Consider the following 19,004-nt stretch of genomic DNA (forward strand, 5'->3'; position numbering starts at 1 on the left):
ATTTCTTATCTTAAAATGAAAGTGTATATATAAAAATATATATATCAGGGCTTCCCTGGTGGCGCAGTGGTTGATAGTCCGCCTGCTGATGCAGGGGACACGGGTTCGTACCCCGGTCCAGGAAGATCCCACATGCCGTGGAGCGGCTGGGCCCGTGACCCATGGCCGCTGAGCCTGCGTGTCCAGAGCCTGTGCTCCGCAGCGGGAGAGACCACAACAGTGAGAGGCCCGCGTACCGCAGGAAAAAAAAAAATATATATATATATATATATATATATCAATCATACATTGATAAATAATTCTCCAGTGTAGGGTAGGGGGCTTTCTAATTCTAAAAGTAAAAATCCACAATTTAAATTTAATCTGGAAGGAATCTAAGCATGAGTAAGCTTAAACTACTGTCTGAATCACTTAATTGGTCATATTATTCTATTTTAAAAGTGTACAGATTTTACTGAAAGATAACCAATTGCAACATAAAAAGTATGGTTTCAAGGTCTGTTCTTGGTCACTCCAGAAACTCTGTTTGCACAGTCTTCATAATTTCAACAAAACCCTAAAAAGTTCTTTCCAAAATGAACTTTTCCAACCTACTGAACAGAATTCATGCCCACACTCTGATGTTCATTTCAGCAGCATTTGTATCTGTGAAGTACATCAAAATCACTCAACATCAAATTGGTGACTTGATAGAATGATTTATATTCCCATTACAGGAAAAGTCACGAGGGACTTGTTCTGAGGTATGTTTCTGAGCTATGAAGGACATCTATCAGAAAGCTCCACACTTGAAGGTTCCTCTTTAGGGGATAACATTTTATGGCTGGACAGTCTCTGCAGGTACCAGATTCCCTGTTGTATCCAACTGCATACATTTACACGTGCATGCAGACACCGGACACTCAGCATGATCCCTGAAAAACAGGTCAAGTCACAGTTAAACATCTAAATTACACATACATACATACATTTATCTATATACCTATCGATATCTATAATGCAATTTTTCAAATGGCGTTTGAAAAATACAGGAATTAAAACCCAAAGACAAAAAGCATTAAAAGCATTAAACTAGAAATGAGTGCCAACCTGAACATGGGGAGAAAGTTACTGAAAAATGAACAGCATTACTTTCTAAATATATAATAAGCTATCTCATTTACAGTTATGAATGTGACAGGGATGTGCTCAGAGTTTAAATTAAAGCCAATGTGACAAACTGGTTGTAAAAGTTATAGCACTGAAGAGTACAGGGCCACTGATACTACTCAAAGTAAAAGTTAAATATGGTCTTGAGTCTCCACTGTATGAAGTGCATACTTACTACATAACAAACTTATTTACGAGATAACTAATATAGGAGTTTGACATGGATTCTATCATTGAATTCAGTTACATACTATATATTATAAATGATAGGATATTCGGTCAGTCGTAAAAAACTGTAAATATATCCTTTCCCCAAGTAAAGTTAAATAATGCTTTTCAAATATTTAACTCATACATAATAGTTAAACAATTTCTTATACAAGTATTAATTTTAAAGTTTAAGATTACATAGAAATGTTCACACCACCTTTGTTAAGTGACAGTATAAAAGAAATTCATCCTTTGGCTGTATAAACCTGAACTATTTAAAAGGCCATCTGCTTTATCTCCCCTAACTCCAAGCCTATTAAAGAAAGAATGAGGACTTCCCTGGTGGCGCAGGGGTTAAGAATCCGCCTGCCAATGCAGGGGACACAGGTTTGAGCCCTGATCCGGGAAGATCCCACATGCCGCGGAGCAACTAAGCCGTGCACCACAACTACTGAGCCTGCGCTCTAGAGCTCACGAGCCACAACTACTGAGCCCACGTGCCACAACTACTGAAGCTTGCATGCCCTAGAGCGTGCGCGCTGCAACAAGAGAAGCCACTGCAATGAGAAGCCCCTGCACTGCAACGAAGAGTAGCCCTGCCTCGCTGCAACTAGAGAAAGCCCGCACACAGCAACGAGACCCAATGCAGCTAAAAGAATTAATTAATTAAAAGAAGAATGAATGTGCTGATTACCTGAACCAACTAAGCATGTGTCCAGCATGCCCACCGTGTCTGCAATTGTGACACCATGTAAACCAGTTGTTAAACTGAGCTAATTTTTTGTCTTTGCTCAAGTCTACTTTTTCATCTGATTTGGAGCCTCCTATGGGTTAAAGACAGTGATCTTCATTAACTATATCATAATACTTTATTCAAAGTTTCTTAAAAGGTATTTCTAAAATTATGTCAAAATACAAATCACATATACTGAAACAGCAATTTTAATGCTAGAATCTAGTTTAGATTGAAAAAAATACCGAATAACCAGAGTTTCCTTACATTTTTAATAGTCAATAATAAATGGAAAAATAGAAATTATCAAACCCGCTTAGAAGCAATCTGAATTAACAATTTTAGAGAAATAATCAGTAGTTTAAAAAACTTCCCATAAAGAAAACACCAAGTCCAGTTTACAGGTGAGTTCTACCAAACACTGAAAGAACAGGTAATTTTCACGTACACAAACTTTTCCAAAGAATAGGAAAAGAGGGGCAATTTCCCAATGCACTTCATGAGGTGGGTACAGCTTTGCTAACAAAATCAGACAGAGCCAATATGAGAAAGAAGATTACAGGCCAATCTTCCTCCTGAACAGACATAAAATCCTAAGTAAAACATTACCAAATAGTATGATTTAGCAATTCTACTTCTAGGAAAATGCACTAGAGAAACTTTTGTGTATGGTAAAAGGAGACATATGTAGGAATGTTCATAGCAGCACTGTTCATAACAGTAAAAATCTGGAAACCAAGTGTCCATCAATAGTAGAATAGAAAAATTTGTGTTGTAGTCATAAATGGAATACAAAGCAGTAATAAAAAAAGGAATAAATGACCACTACATTAATCAGCATAATTGAAACTAAAAAAAAGAAAAAAAAACCCAACTCCAATGTTGAGCAAAAAAGGCTTGTCGAAGGTCATATGCGTATGACTCATTTACATAGAATTTAAAACACAGACGACAGTAAACGTGTAAAAAAAACTATACAGACAAGCAAGAGACTAAACTAACACACAATTTAAGACAGTAATGACCTTTGGGAAGAGCCCAAAGAGGTGGTATGAAGTAGGGAGAAACAACCCAAGGCACTAGTATAGACAATGCTATCTTAAAGCAGAGTAAAAGACTCACTGATGATTGATTTATCATAGTACACGATGTATACATTACTATACATTTGTTAATCATAAAAACTTGAAGAAAAATGTGTTATTACACATGTACATTTACACATGTACATCTACACACAAATTTACATAACTTTTAGGGCTTGAAAAATGCTCATTCTATTAATTTTAGCCACCTTAATATGTTCTATTTTGTTCTAAAACAGCAAATCAAATTATTTTAAGATCATATATAATTAGAGACAAGAATAGAAAAATGAGTAAGTAAAAATATTAAGTTTAATTAAGCAATTGTGTACCTATTGAGACATAATGCTATGCCCAAAATTTCACCTGGGCCATTGCTGGTCACACTGTAATGACCACAATTATCTTGTAAACAATTTTTAAAATACCCATCTCTTTTTACTAATGGTATGGTGGTGAAAGAATATGAAGGTGGTTCAAGGATTTAAGATGTACACACACTGAAATTCTTCCTAAAAGCTTCATAAAAACAATTAATAATGAAAGAGAGAAAAAGAGAGAAGAGAAAAAGGAAATACAGACCTTTTAAATATAAGGTATTTTATACCTTTGTGTATAGTTCTCATTAGTGATTTTCACTTTGTTTTTGTACTTCTAATACAAAGGGAAAACAGACTGAGTCCAGAACAAATTAATTCTTATGCTTCTGATGAAGCTGAAAATAACAGCTCTACCTCACTGCCATGTGAGAAGGCATTTTAAGATCAAATAGCTTTGAATTTTAAAAGATTTATAGTGAATTATGAAAAGTGCTGTAGAATAGTTGAGGGTGACTAAAGTTTCACTTAGGCACTAACAACAACAATAATAATTAAAAAAGAAGAATACGAATTAAAAAAGAAGAAACGAATATATAATCTAACTTTTAAAAATGTATCATACCTAGAAGTTAAGCTCTATAAGGACAGCGATTTTTATCTGTTTTGTTCACTGTAACATTTCTAGCACTTAGAAAAATAGCTACGAAACCAACACGGTTGAATAATGTTTATAATTTTTAATGCTAAATATTACTGCTTATAACTTAATTATAACTAAACATTTATAATTATAAACTCAGTGAGACAGTTTCAATAGAGTTCCAATCCTCAAAGCACAATTGACTGTAAAAATTTGTAACCCTGAGTTAAATAAGCTTATGGAAATTCTGGCCATTTGGATCACAAAGCATGATGGATGGATGCCATCTCTAATTGCAGGCAAAGCAACACAGAGGTTTGTGTACCTAAATCTTTAAACTGCCATGAGCCAACATTTGATTTCTATCAGGTCCTATTTTATTCTGGAACTCGGATTTTTCTGATTTTACAGAATAAAAAAAGAAAATGCTTATTACTTTGTAATTAACTCAGCTCAGTAATGCGTTTAAAGATCAGATTCAGGCTCCCCTAATTTTCCTACACTGTTTCCTAGGCTCTGTCACACTGATGCACTTGGTAGTTCCCATACACTCTCTGTACTTATCATCTTCACTAATCTCTTTACCTTAGTTCATGCTTTGTACTCTTTGCCTACAACCTGGATAGACTTCCCTAAAATCTTCACATATTTAAATCTATCAGACTTTAGAGGACCAACTTAAATGGCATCTTCTTTTTGAGGTTTTTCAGATATGCTTCAGATAGAAGCAATGTTACCCTCTTTCAAAATTCCTAACATTTTCTTTATATAATATCCCTTATTCACCTCAGAGAGCTAAATGTATTTCAGAATTTGGAATCTTTGGGGATGCTAGAAAAATAATGAGCAAATATTATATAACACCTCCAGGAAAAGTCTGAGGCACCATCTTGTAATTAAACACATTAGCATTTCTGCAGTGAAACACATGAACGTTCACAAATAAACAAGAGAAATAAAAACTAATAATTTCACGTCAATTCTGAACAGATTTTTTTCTTTTGCTAAATGAGATTATTGTAAATTCATTAAAAAAAAAAAACTTTGGCTTTTCAGATCTTTAGAGAGTTTGGAATGACAGATAAAAGATTCTGGACTAGTATTTATTTTCTAGAACATATAATTTCTTATTTTACATTAGCTATCCATGCTCATTATATACCATAAGCTCCACGAGGATCTTTGAGTCATCCTAGCACATCAGCCTTAACTTAGTGCATTAAACAAGTACTCAAAAGAAATTATTTCTGAAGCAAATTTAGAAAAAAATTTTTGAAGCAAATATGAGAAAATGTTAAGACTTGATAAACCTGGGTGTTAAATATTCGTTAAATTAAGTCTCTATAACAGAGAACTTAAAATGTTTTATGATTTAATTTTCTTCAAATTCCAGAAAATTGCTTTTATCTTTTCTTACCTATTTCAAAAATAGAAAAAACTGAAAAGCTAGTATCTAGCAAAAAGAAACAGCACTCTAGCCATTACAGTTTCCTGAGGCTTATGGTCCAAAAGACATATTAAGTTGAACTATTTCTATGTATCTCAGTTCACACAGAACTTATTTACACTATATTTTGCCTCCTTGTTCTTTCATTGTAGCAGATTTTTATTCCCAATTGTTATTTTCTATTTATTTGTATCAAGGACGTAAAAAAAGTAATCAACATGCAATGTTAAAAATGAAAATCCTTGATTAAAGCTTAAGTCAAAACTAACATGTGCTTTTGAAAACATCACATATTGCATTTGTTAAAAAAAAAGGCACTATATTGAAAAATAACTTAATGATACTAGCAAATCTCTTTCACAGATGTTAATGTAACAATAAAACAGACTATTTACAAGAACCAGCTACAGAACAGAATTCCAGAATTTCACAACTAGAAGGGATCTCCCAGTCTAACACCTCATATGTAAGGGCGTTAAAGTGACTCTCAAGGTCACCGACTAAATGTCACAGAGCCAGAACTACAACAGGCATTCTGATACCATACTCAGTTCTTTATTCCTTATTCATTTACCAGTATGCCAGATATTCAAATGTTTTTCATTCAATTTTTTGCTATAGTATCATTTTCAAGTTATATAAATAGCTGAAATGTTTCTAGCCACTAGGTACATTATATTCAATTATCTACTGTTCTCGAAATTTTTCTCTATATGTTTACTTTAAGCACTAAACAATAATGTTAATATTTCTAACCATTAAAAAAGTATATATATTTACTAGGTAGCTGACAAATACAGCAGAAGCCAACACCAAAACTTAGAAGTAGAGGGATCTGACTTCTAGGTTAATACATTCTCTACATATTTTCACAGGTAGATTTTGAAGATGAAATAAGAGAAAATGTCAAAGTGCTTTGAGACCATCAAAAATTCTTTATGCACACAAGGTATTTGTTACTAGATGGGGCCACAGTGACTTTAAAAACATAAAATTTGAGGGAGCTCCTCTTAGAAAAAGTGGTAAGAAAATGTTATAAGATTATTTAATATTTAAGCTCTTCTCACGAATGTTAAATTGGCAAGCATTTGTGAGATTACCTGAGATATCACGGATATAGATTTTACTTTTAATGTACAGATTTCATAGAGAACACAAAAACCTTCAAGCCAGCAAAGTGGCTTGCTCTTAGAAATAATATAAACTCAAGTGGGTATGTCTTTTATTTACAACATTAAATCAATTATGTAGAAACAATTTCAGCTCCAAAAAGTACACTGTAGAATTATGTCATACCAGGACAACTAGAAACAGGTGTTCCCATATTGATGAGGCAAAGTGCACATCGAGGAAGGGGTTTTCGACAGCCAGGGCAACTTGTGACTTTAGATTTTGTTGGTGAGCCACTGACACCATACTGACTAAAACCTCTGCCCTGATGGGGCACAGTTGAACAGCTGTAGGAGATAGACTTTCCACAAAAATTGCAACTCACAAACACCTATAAAACAAATGAAAGGAGAAATAAATATAATACAAACTTTAGGAATAAAATAAATATAAAACAATCGAAGTTTGATCCTAACAAATTACTTTTAAATAATTTTTAAATTTTATTGTGTATTATATTCTTCTTTTTTTTTTTTTGCGGTACGCGGGCCGGGCCTCGCACTGTTGTGGCCTCTCCCGTTGCGGAGCAACAGGCTCCGGACGCGCAGGCTCAGCGGCCATGGCTCACAGGCGCAGCCGCTCCGCGGCATGTGGGATCTTCCCGGACCGGGGCACGAACCTGTGTCCCCTGCATCGGCAGGCGGACTCTCAACCACTGCGCCACCAGGGAAGCCCTACTGTGTATTATAAAATAATTTATCTGCTAGGTTGATGAGCTCTCATTTAAGACTTCCACTTAGCAGTTACATTATTTGAATACTTCTTCTCTGTTACCTTTGTTTAGTTATATCTTCCTAACATCACTGTGATCTACAGAAAAAAAGTAACAAGGACTTTAGAGTTCACCCTGGGACACTACAAAATATCCCAATATGACTTCTGATACGAACTTCAATGATATTATCTCCTAAACAAAATTTTCTTGTAAATAAAACACTCATTTCCTAAGATAAAAAGGCATTAAGTATCCTGTAATAGCTAAAACTTTAGAATAATAGCAATATAAACTGTTCATTCCGCCTTTATATTAAACTCCTAGACTCTTGAACACTTATGATACAGATTAGTAACAAATATTATCATGTACTGCTATTTGATTAATACTCAGGTGGTTTTAATACAAACAGTAATTTCTCAAATTTCTAAAATAAGAAAATAGCACCATCCAGTGCTCACATGGAGCATATACCTGATATTTAACGTCTGAACTCAGACACAGTGATTTCACGTCAAGTGGTTTATGTAATAATTGATCTCACGTTGCTTTTTTTTTTTTTTTTGCGGTACGCGGGCCTCTCACTGTTGTGGCCTCTCTCGTTGCAGAGCACAGGCTCCGGACGCACAGGCTCAGCGGCCATGGCTCACGGGCGCAGCCGCTGGGCGGCATGTGGGATCTTCCCAGACCAGGGCACGAACCCGTGTCCCCTGCATTGGCAGGCGGACTCTCAACAACTGCGCCACCAGGGAAGCCCACGTTGTTTTTTTTAATTGAAGTATAGTTGATTTACAATATTGTGTTAGTTTTAGGTGTACAGCAAAGTTATTCAGTTTTATATATATATTCTTTTTCAGATTCTTTTCCATTATAGATTGTAACAAAACAGTGACTATATTCCCTAGGCTATACAGTAAATCCTTGTTGTTTATTTTATATACAGTGTTGATCTCATGTTTTTTAAACTACTGCTTAAAGAAAATAAATTTCTATGTCTAATTAGACATATATATATATGTATATACTGTTAAAGAAATAACTCCTGCCTTATTACATATAACAGTGAAGAAAGTGCCAATATGTAAGTGGAATGTGTAAGAACATACAGTAGTTTAGATTCTGAAAGATCTTGGAATATATTAGAAATCCTTGGACAACCCTAGGACTGATTTAGGTTTGCCTAAGATCCTCTAGACCTGCTGTGGTTTGCTCTGTGTCAGACTAAAGTTCAAGTCACTGAGATGATTGTTAGGAAGTGGCACGATCAAAAACACAGGAAGATTAAGGACAAAGTGCACTCTGGGATAGATAAAGACATGGGAACTCAACATGAGCAAAAGAATGAGTATATTGATAACAATTTATTAAACTGAGCCCTCAATTTACCCTATATAACATGCTGTAAACACTTCTATTTTTTGGCTGGGCTATTAGGTACATGTTACAATTTGATTCTCTCCAAAACAATGTACTTACCTGTGCTAAAGGCTTAGAACTGGGATCCAACTTACTCCTGTGAATATCAAATTCAGCTCGTTTGTGCCAAAACCTCCAGGCATCTAATAAATTTCTATAATTCTCAATCCAGTACTGAACTCTTTCATCTTTAAGAACATCTAAGGGAGAACCCTAAAAAGAAAACATGAATTATTTCAGTTTTTAAAATTTTCCTGGGTAAGCCTTGAAGATTCTAGGCAACATGTGAGTATGTGTCACATGAGAAGAAACAGGCCTCTTTTTTGCCAAAAGCTGGCTCCTAATGAGGATACAGATAAAATAACTGATGGAAGCTTCATTAATTTACTTTAAGTTGGCCTATACCAACGACATAAATATGCACTGTATATACCATTATACCTTGCCAGGGCAATGTAATTTTCTACCTCTTATTTAGGTTTAAAGACCTAAGAGCAATCAATTCACCTTCCTAGTTGAATGCAGTAAAAAGAGACACAAATATTTTCTGTCCCAACAATTAAAACCTCTAGGTTCACAAAATATATTTACTATCTCATCTAAATACACACCAAAATTGCTCAATCACATTTAAAAATAATACTGAGCCTGGTCCTTCATATCTAGCAATGTATTGTGGATTAAGATGCTATTTTTTTTTTCAGGTTTTTTTTTTTTTCGGTATGCAGGCCTCTCTCACTGTTGTGGCCTCTCCCGTTGCGGAGCACAGGCTCCGGACGCGCAGACTCAGCGGCCATGGCTCACGGGCCCAACCGCTCCGCGGCATGTGGGATCTTCCCGGACCGGGGCACAAACCCTTGTCCCCTGCATCGGCAGGTGGACTCTCAACCACTGCGCCACCAGGGAAGCCCAAGATGCTATTTTTGTATACTTATTTATCTAAAAGTTAAAAATGCCTATTCTCTCCCTCACCTTCAATTAAAACATATTTATCACCTTCAAATTAAAAAAGAAGAAAGAAAGAAAAAAACCAAAAACTGAACCAAAAATGTTTAGTTCTTTTGCCCCTAGGCCACAGTGAAAAGGAACAATTCCTTTTCCTTAAATTTACTTTAGATTCCTTCTCATTAAGAACTTCCATTTTTTTGCCACTAAGACTTTTCCTAGAGCTGTATTTTCCCTGGCAGCTGTGACATTCCACATTTCACCTACGCTTGCTTTGGGTTTTCATAGAATGCTTTTAGCTCTGTTGAGGATATTGTCCTTATCTTCACATGATGAAGAAAGTAGAGAAAGCCTCTACCTCCAATGATGCTACGGCCATTAATTTAAAGCCAAGTTTTTCCAGTTCTGTTTGGGGGCCACAGAGAAAGTAAAATGTCAGAGGCAACTTAGCATGCACCTTATGGAAAAAGGGAAGAAACCTATAACAGCTAATAAAGACAATCTACCTTTAGACATTCCATCAAAATAGAAGCATGTCTTTCACCTAGTAATTAAGTATTAATTTCAATTACTAGAGTTAAATTTAGCTAAAAGAACATGTCAAAAACTCATAGTTGACAACTTCATTTCTTAAAAAATAAACATCTACTACAGTCCTAATTATGACCAACTAGGCAGAACTAAGTACTAAAGTATAATACAATCCCTGATTTAAAAAGAAAATTCACAGAAAAATCAGAAATCTTCATACCCCACTCTTTCCCCTTCCACGGCAGTGAGGATAAACTAAGAAAGAATCTGGTCAATATTTGGCAAGTCTTCGCTAGAACCGCCCCAATAAAACTTAAAATCAAGGTCTGAAAAAGTCTGCAGAGAAAACAGTTCAGAGATTAAGTCTGACCAAATTAAAATGAGAAGAGCTTGGGAAATGCCATGGGCTTCCCACAGCAACAAAATGTAAGACCTAAGTGATCAGCAAGTAACTAAACTTCCAAAAGCATTAACCAACATTCTTCAGAAAAAAGGAAAAGAACCCAGATGTCTATAATATACTGCAAACAATGGCCAGTATTCAATAAAAAATCACTAGACATATAAAGAAACAGGTACATGTGTTTCAAAGTAAAGGAAAAAGGCAGTCAATAGAACTAAACCTTAAATAGCCCTTATGTTAGAGTAAGTAAAGATCTAAATGCAGCTATTATTCAGACTTAGGGGAAAATAGTGTTTTAATTAGTAAACAGATAGGGTTCTGAGCTGAAAAATATAAACTATAAAAAAATGGAGACTCTGGAACTAAAAAGTACAATAACTGAAATTAAGAATTCCCTGGAAAACCTAACATCAGATAGAAGGTGACAGAATAGCCAATTAACAAATCAAAAGAATTTATCCAATTTGAAGAACAGAAGAAAAAAGATGAAAGGGAAATAAACAGAGCCTCAGATATCTGTGGGACAATATCAAATGGTTTAATATATGTGCAATAATAGTCCAAGAAGGGGAATGAGATTGAGGCAGAAAAAAATATTTAGAGAAATAATGCTTGAAGACTTCCCAAATCTGATGAAAAACACTGACTTGCAGATCCAAGAACCTCAGTGAATCACAAGCAGGATAAAAAGAACCACAACTAGGCTTCAAGGGTTAAACTGCTAAAAATCTAAAGAAAATCTTGAAAGCAGCCCAAGGAAAAATGAAGCATTACATAGGGGAAACAAGGATAGTAATATGTGACTTCTCATCGGAAACAATGGAGGCCAGAACACTGTGAAACCACATCTTTGAAATGCTGAAAGAAAATGAGCAAAATAGACATTTTCAATTAAAAGTAAGCTGAGAGAATCTGTCCCCAGTAAATGTGAACTATAAGAAATGCTAAAGAGAAAGACCAAAGGGAAAACGATATGAGATGGAACTTGAGTCTCTGGTAAGGAATAAACAGTACCAGGCATGGTAAGTAAGTAAATAAATATAAAAGCCCATGTTTTCATTCTTCACATAATTTACATAAAAGACAACTGACTGTTCAAAGCAAAAATAGTAACACTAAGTTGGAGTTTATAATGGATGTAGAAGCAAAATACAAGACAACAGGACAAAGGAGGGGGATTTGTAAATGGAATTACACTGTTGTAACACGAAATATGAAGCAAAAAGCGGAAAGTGTCAGGTGTGAGGTAAGAAAGAGAAAAGGTGAAGTAGGAAGCATGATGTATCAGGTGTGAAATGTAAAGTAAGAGGAGGTAAAATGTTGACTGATGAGTCAAGGATGCATATTGTTAGACCTATAGCAACTACTCAAAAGAAGAAGATAATGAAAAGGGGTATAGCTAAAAAGCTAATAGATAAAATAAAGTGAAATACTAAAATATTCAATTGGCCCAAAAGAAGGCAGAAAAGGAACAGAAAAACAAAAGGAAGAAGAAAAAGCAAAAGAGAAAACTAATAGCAAGATGACAGACTAAATCTTGACCATATAAATATAAATGGAGGGAACTTCTCAATTCAAAGGCAGCTGATCATCAGACTAGATTTTTTTTTAAAGCAAGATTCAATTACACAGCGCATTTTTTTTTTTTTTTTTTTTGCAGTACGCGGGCCTCTCACCGCTGTGGCCTCTCCCGTTGCGGAGCACAGGCTCCGGACGCACAGGCCCAGCGGCCACGGCTCACAGGCCCAGCCGCTCCGTGGCATGTGGGATCTTCCCGGACTGGGGCACAAATCCGTGTCCCCTGCATCAGCAGGCGGACTCTCAACCACTGCGCCACCAGGGAAGCCCTACACACAGCATTTTTTTTTTTTTTTTTTTTTCTTGCGTTATGCGGGCCTCTCACTGTTGTGGCCTCTCCCATTTGCGGAGCACAGGCTCCGGACGCGCAGGCTCAGTGGCCATGGCTCATGGGCCCAGCCGCTCCGCGGCATGTGGGATCTTCCCGAAACGGGGCACGAACCCGCGTCTCCTGCATCGGCAGGCGGACTCTCAAGCACTGCGCCACCAGGGAAGCCCCTACACACAGCATTTTAAATGTATTTTATAAACCTTGTTAAGAGGTTACCAACCATTTGCACTCCATAGCCATATATCTACAGCTTGGTTTAACAAATGTGAACTCATTTCAGTAAGAAAACAATGATACCTTATGCTATAGAAGGACACCTTTTCTTCCATGGTCAGTGGCCTGCTACCTTAGGTTAAGTTTACATTGTGGTTTATGGGCCAATCAATATCTTCTTTTGTTCATAAGAAGGTAGGGTGCGGGGAGGGGGCATTTTTCTTCGCTTAGCCAGTATGCAGCATGCTATCATATTGTATAAAAGGATAAGGACAGGAAAGAGAACACTAAGAAGGATAAGATTAGCTGGAGGGCCACAGGAAATCTCAGGAAAAAGCTCTAAAATGTCACCATATTTCCAACAAAAGCAAAGCAGTAGGGAATCTTTACCAGGAATCCATTTTTAACCACTGGACAGTAAAAACTGAGAGAAAATAGATGACTGGTTATACCAAATCATGGCCATTTAATAAATGAGGAAATGAGATAATAAAAGGGAATAATGAGAATTAAGACAGCTGTGTGTAACTTGCCTTCTGTATTTCAAGAAAGATGTATAGTAATTCAGATCAGGGAAAGGCAATCTCTTTGGAGAAGGTGTTGTTCTGTCAACAACTGGAGAAAACGAAGAGAGGTGTCTCTGCTCCATTTGAGCTTTACATAAATTCAAGACTGACACTTCTCAAAGTGAAAGGAAAACCCAGACAACCCAATGCAGGAGGCTTAGGGACGTAAGGTAAGGCAGAAGTCCTGTAGATCAAGTGATTAAAGCTGAAGGTCTTCTAAAGATCGTCAGCAAGCAACAGGGCATATCCACTCAGTGAGGGAAGAAAATACAGAAGGCTAAGCATTTTTTTTCTCCTTAAAATACTGCTGCCACCAGGCTGCGCTAACCTGTAACATGCAGTAACTTGCTGTTTGGACATCTCCAGTTCGGTCAACATAACTCTCCATTAAGTCCACTCCATCTTTAGTAAGGCCTGTAAGCAGTATTCCTTCCAAATTTCCAGCCTCTTTCATTTCGTTGGTCAACTTTTCGATGTATCTATTTAACTGGAAAATTCAAAGTGATTTTTCTAAAGCAATCCATTTGATTATTTGTATTTTCTGCTTCATAAACTCTACATTTGAAACAATTTTACTCTTAATGGAAAACAGTTTAAAACAAAAGCCCTTGTAAAAATCTAGATATATGATCTCTAAGAAGTCTGCATCTATTATAAATTAAAATACAGCATTCATGATCATTTAAAATATTTTTTTAAAAAGGCAAGGTATTTACTCTTTTGATAATTGTTCTATAAAAGATCCACAGAGGGTTTACTATTTTAAATTTAAAGAGAACTGTCCTTATTATTTTGTAAAGTTCTTGATGTCTACTATACAGTACAAAGTAATAAAGTCACAGAATCTGAGTTGGAAGGGAACTTCAAGATTACCAACAATAACCATTTCTTGTATTATATATAGGATGGATAAACATTAAGGTCCTACTGTATAGCACAGGGAAATATATTCAATATCCTCCTGTGATAAACCATAATGGAAAACAATATGAAAAGGAATACATATAGGTATAACTGAGTCACTTTGCTGTATAGCAGAAATTAACTCAACACTGTAAAACAACAATACTTCAATAAAAATTTTAAAAAAAGAACTTGTAAATCTCTTTTGGGATTTTGATCTGAAAAGCTCACGGGTCCTTTACAATCTTATCCTAAACAAACAAACACAAAAACAAACGATTTCTTATAAGGTCTTGCCTGACTTTATCCTACCCCAAACTCTAGCCAAGATGGCTTTATGTTCCCCAGCACTTTCTCATTATTGTAGTACTCAGCACAATGTATTATTAGTTGTTTATGTGCGTTTTTCTCTATCTACATAGCATATTCATGTACTAGCTGTTTATTGTATTAAAAAATAAAGGAATCCTTTGATAGCATCGCTAAGAGGTGAGTTTAACATCTTTATCTACTGATTAATCTCACTCACCACAGCAGAAATAAACTAAAATATTAAGTCAGCAGTTTTTTTTTTAATTTAAGTATAGTTGGTTTACAATGTTTTTAGTTTCAGGTGTACAGCAAAGTGATTCAGTTATACACATATATATCTATTCTTTTTCAGATTATTTTCCCTTATAAATTATTACAAGATATTGAGTATAGTTCCCTGTGCTATACAGTAGGTCCTTGTTAAATCAGCATTCTTAAATAAGTAAACTTAGGTATGATACATGCTTATAATATCTCAATCTAATAAGAAATTATTACCTCACTTTTTAGAAGAATTTATATATAAACCTCACAGATACATATTTATACATAAAGATTAATTTCTTAATCCAGTGACAGTAAATATATATATATTTTTTTGCGGTACACGGGCCTCTCACTGTTGCGGCCTCTCCCGTTGCGGAGCACAGGCTCTGGATGCGCAGGCTCAGCAGCCATGGCTCACGGGCCCAGCCGCTACGCTGCATGTGGGATCTTCCCGTACCGGGGCACGAACCCGTGTCCCCTGCATCGGCAGGCGGACTCCCAACCACTGCGCCACCAGGGAAGCCCGACAGTAAATATTAATCACTTTAAATATGGAATTAAATCAGTTCTTACCTGACTATCACTAAGAAATTTACAAGCAAATGCCACTCTGTCACGTACGGCAACTTTGTTTTCATACTGAAAAGAAGAGAAAAAGCAAGGAGTTACTTTCGGGTGCTATGAGTTATAAATTTTTGCAGACTAGGTATTTTATACCTAATATATATTTTGATTTTCAAATGTATTAATAGGTTACTGTGTATATACTGGCAGAACCACTGATCGCCTAAGATGTTTTTCTAATGTAACTCTCAGGAAACTCAGTGCTAAGGTTATTGTCCGTAGAAAGTAAAGATTTACCTCTTAAACTGACCAATTTAGTTTTTAAAAATTCCAGTTCTGTCTTATATAACTTTAACATAAAACAGAAGCAATGGTGAACAGTTTATCAAATTTAAGATGCCATGTAGTCCTTTCATCATAGAAATTAATTTTAGTGAAACTGAGGAAATCTTTCCTTGGCTTCTAAGTTAATCAACAAGTCTAGGAAATCTGTAAATTACCAGTAAATATACCAGCTCAGGATTTAGAAAGAATATCAATACCTGTTTCTAAACACAAAATTTTAAAACATACTTTATAAGTAAATAGACACACTTTTGTGGCTATTGTAAAATACTCTTATATAGGTGGTTTGTGGCAAAATAAGAGGCATTATGATAAATTCTTAAATTTCTGTATACTTGTCAATAATATAAAATGAAAAGTGTTTATTGTAAATGTAGAAAGATACAATTAATTTTGTGATAAGTAAAAAAGTAGTTTAAGGGTGGATAAAGGATCCTATTTCCACTGAAGTCTTCCATGAAATATATTTTCCACCTTTAAACGTAAGATCATTTCAGTTGATACCTTAGTGTGTTTTCTCAATTATAAAATATGGTTCTGCCCTAAAAAGGGGACATATTTCGTACAAATTAGATTTAACTCTTAGACTATGTTGCATGTGTTACAATTTTGATCTGGAAAGAGTTATAAATATTCTCTGTCCCATTTTACAGCTGAAAAAACTAAAACCCAAAAGTTAACTGACCAGCTAAGGTAACTGTGGCAGAGCAAGGACTCAGACCTTTACCTTCTGATTTCCCAATTCAAAACTTTTCACTAGATTACTATAACTTAACAATTTTTTAAAAAGAACAATGATAATTATCATTATTTACATATAAAGTATAATCAGAGACACTCCTGAAACAGTTTGGAAATATCAATATAAACTTCCTACTCAAGATGTGATATCCCTTACTTATTTAGGTGTAAGAAAAGAAGGTATTTTTAATAGGTCACTTAATTGAAAATACAGAAGTTTAACATTTAGACAATATACTTCTCTATCAATTTAAAATCTGAACAATCCAGTTCTTTTTCTAGTCTTCATTGTCCTCTACCACTTCCTAAAAGTATCATTTTATTTCTTCAAGATGCAACATTTAAAGTCTTCTGTTTAACAACAAAGAGTAATAATTGTAAAAACAAAACAAAAAAATCCCAACATGCTCTTGGATATTAATTTGAAGTGGTCAGAAAGGTTCAATAGTAATTTGTTAAAAGTAATGTACAAAACACATAAAGAATTGTCAAAATGGACACTAACAACATTTATTAACATATTCCTTCATTTATCTCAATAAAATACATGTTTTTATAAATTCTTCGGAACTGACATTTAAATCAATTATCAATGTGTATTTTATAATATTGGGTTGGCCAAAAAGTTCCCTCAGTTTTTAAGTAAAATTTGACACATTTTTCATTTTCACCAAGAACTTTATTGAACAATGTATTCACCATTTTGTTCTACTACCTTCTGCCATTTTTCAGGCAACTTCATAATTCCATCTTCCCAAAACTTTTTATCTTTTTGAGCAAAGAACTGTTCCAGGTGCCTATTACAGTCACAATACAATCTAACAAAATTGTTTTGAATGAAGTTAAAAGCGCTACTAGAGCCATCTTACAGAAAAAAATGAACAAACTTTTTAGCCAACCCAATAAATGCTACAATTGCAAAAAAAAAATAGAAATACATTTTGCCTTAGAAGGTTCTTCTCAGTGCTAGAAAGAAGCCCAACAAATGCCAAGAAAGTTGTGGTACTAAGGTGAAGCTTAAAACCCAATAACTAAAACTGATAAGCAACCCTCACTTCTTTCTTTCTGCATTTTGTGACAAAGAACCTATTCGGTGATGTGCTCATAAGTGATTAAAGCAGGAGAGAGAAAAAAAAACAGCAATGAAAAGACCAAATAGTGAAAAAATAAAATACTACACTATAAGTAGTGTGCTCATATAATTTATCTTCCCAACTGGTACGCGTCTGTGAATGACAAATACTAACTCAGACAAGATACATGGTTATTCTGACCATAACTGATCATGTATTGATTTACTTAACTAAGAAAACAGCCAAAAACAAAAACACCATACACACATTTAAAATATTATATTTCAATATAATATGCATGTTTCTATAGTTGTAGAGTTCTAGAGCTCAGTTCCTAAGCTAAAGGATAAAATCTTATTCCTCCAATGTCCGTAAATTATATTAAAACCATTAAAAAAAATCAAGTTCAGTTTGCTATCAGCTAACTCCAAATTTTTAAGATACCTTATTTTATAAATAATATAAAATGCATCGAAATATGACATTATTTTATGCAACTGACATTTGAAAATTTTAACAAAATTAGATTAAAAACTCCTATCTTAAAAGGAGAGTCTCATGAAACAGAAATTAGCTTACCAATACTCCATCATAAGATCCTGTTTCACTTGTCAGAAATGCAAACATGACACACAGATACGGGTTGTTTAACTGTAATCGTAAAGTGCTGCACATTTCTCTCCAAAGTGAGTTCTTCTCATCCGTATAACCCGATAAAGCCATTGCTACCACATTAAGATTCAGATCACCTGCATATTAAAAAGAGACAGCTAATCAAAGTAATCAAAAGCTTAATGTCTCCTAGTTCTTCAACCATAACAAATAAAGATCAGAGGGTGAATTTATGCCCCAGAAAAATAAGCCCATTAGAATATGGGTTTTGACACAGACTAGAATATCTGGCAAGAACCACAAGCAAAAATTTCCATTCTCATAAAACTTCTACCCATATTGCAAACCCTGTGCAGGACAAGCACATCTTTTAATTCTCAAGTTTTCATCCCACATTCCTACACAGTATGTTAGCTTAGGACCTAAATGAAGAGTAGTGAAGCAATACTATCAGAATCATTGCCAACTTCATCAACAAGTTAATTTATGTGGAGATGTTTCAAAGTGTTGATAGTAAATATTATTGTATCTCAGGACTACAATTTTCAAAATCATTTGTTTTCCTATTCCTACATATATAATGCTCATGCTTATGTATATGTTTTATCAGCAAAGTACTGAAAGCCAATATGTCAGCATTCTTTTTTTTTTTTTTTTTGCTTTACCGGGGCCTCTTTTCTCTGCCATTCTACCCTTTTGTATTTTTTTAAATTAACTGAATCAGAGTGTTTTTTT

General features: G+C 34.9%; 1 protein-coding gene across 1 annotated transcript in view; it reads right to left on the reverse strand.

Moving 5' to 3' along the window:
- Positions 1 to 682: 682 nt before the first annotated feature.
- The window catches only part of MIOS (meiosis regulator for oocyte development), a 40,444-nt gene continuing 22,122 nt past the window's right edge, over positions 683 to 19,004 (reverse strand). The window contains exons 5-11 of the mRNA XM_007450790.1: positions 18,237 to 18,406; positions 15,508 to 15,573; positions 13,781 to 13,939; positions 8,946 to 9,098; positions 6,881 to 7,085; positions 2,054 to 2,183; positions 683 to 914 (exon numbers count right to left, since the gene is read on the reverse strand). Coding sequence (XP_007450852.1) covers positions 818 to 914; positions 2,054 to 2,183; positions 6,881 to 7,085; positions 8,946 to 9,098; positions 13,781 to 13,939; positions 15,508 to 15,573; positions 18,237 to 18,406 — 980 coding nt within the window. The 3' untranslated portion in view covers positions 683 to 817. The remainder of the gene's footprint in view (positions 915 to 2,053; positions 2,184 to 6,880; positions 7,086 to 8,945; positions 9,099 to 13,780; positions 13,940 to 15,507; positions 15,574 to 18,236; positions 18,407 to 19,004) is intronic.

This window comes from Lipotes vexillifer, unplaced genomic scaffold (assembly GCF_000442215.2).
Source record: "Lipotes vexillifer unplaced genomic scaffold, Lipotes_vexillifer_v1.1 scaffold107, whole genome shotgun sequence".
Lineage (NCBI taxonomy): Eukaryota > Metazoa > Chordata > Mammalia > Artiodactyla > Lipotidae > Lipotes > Lipotes vexillifer.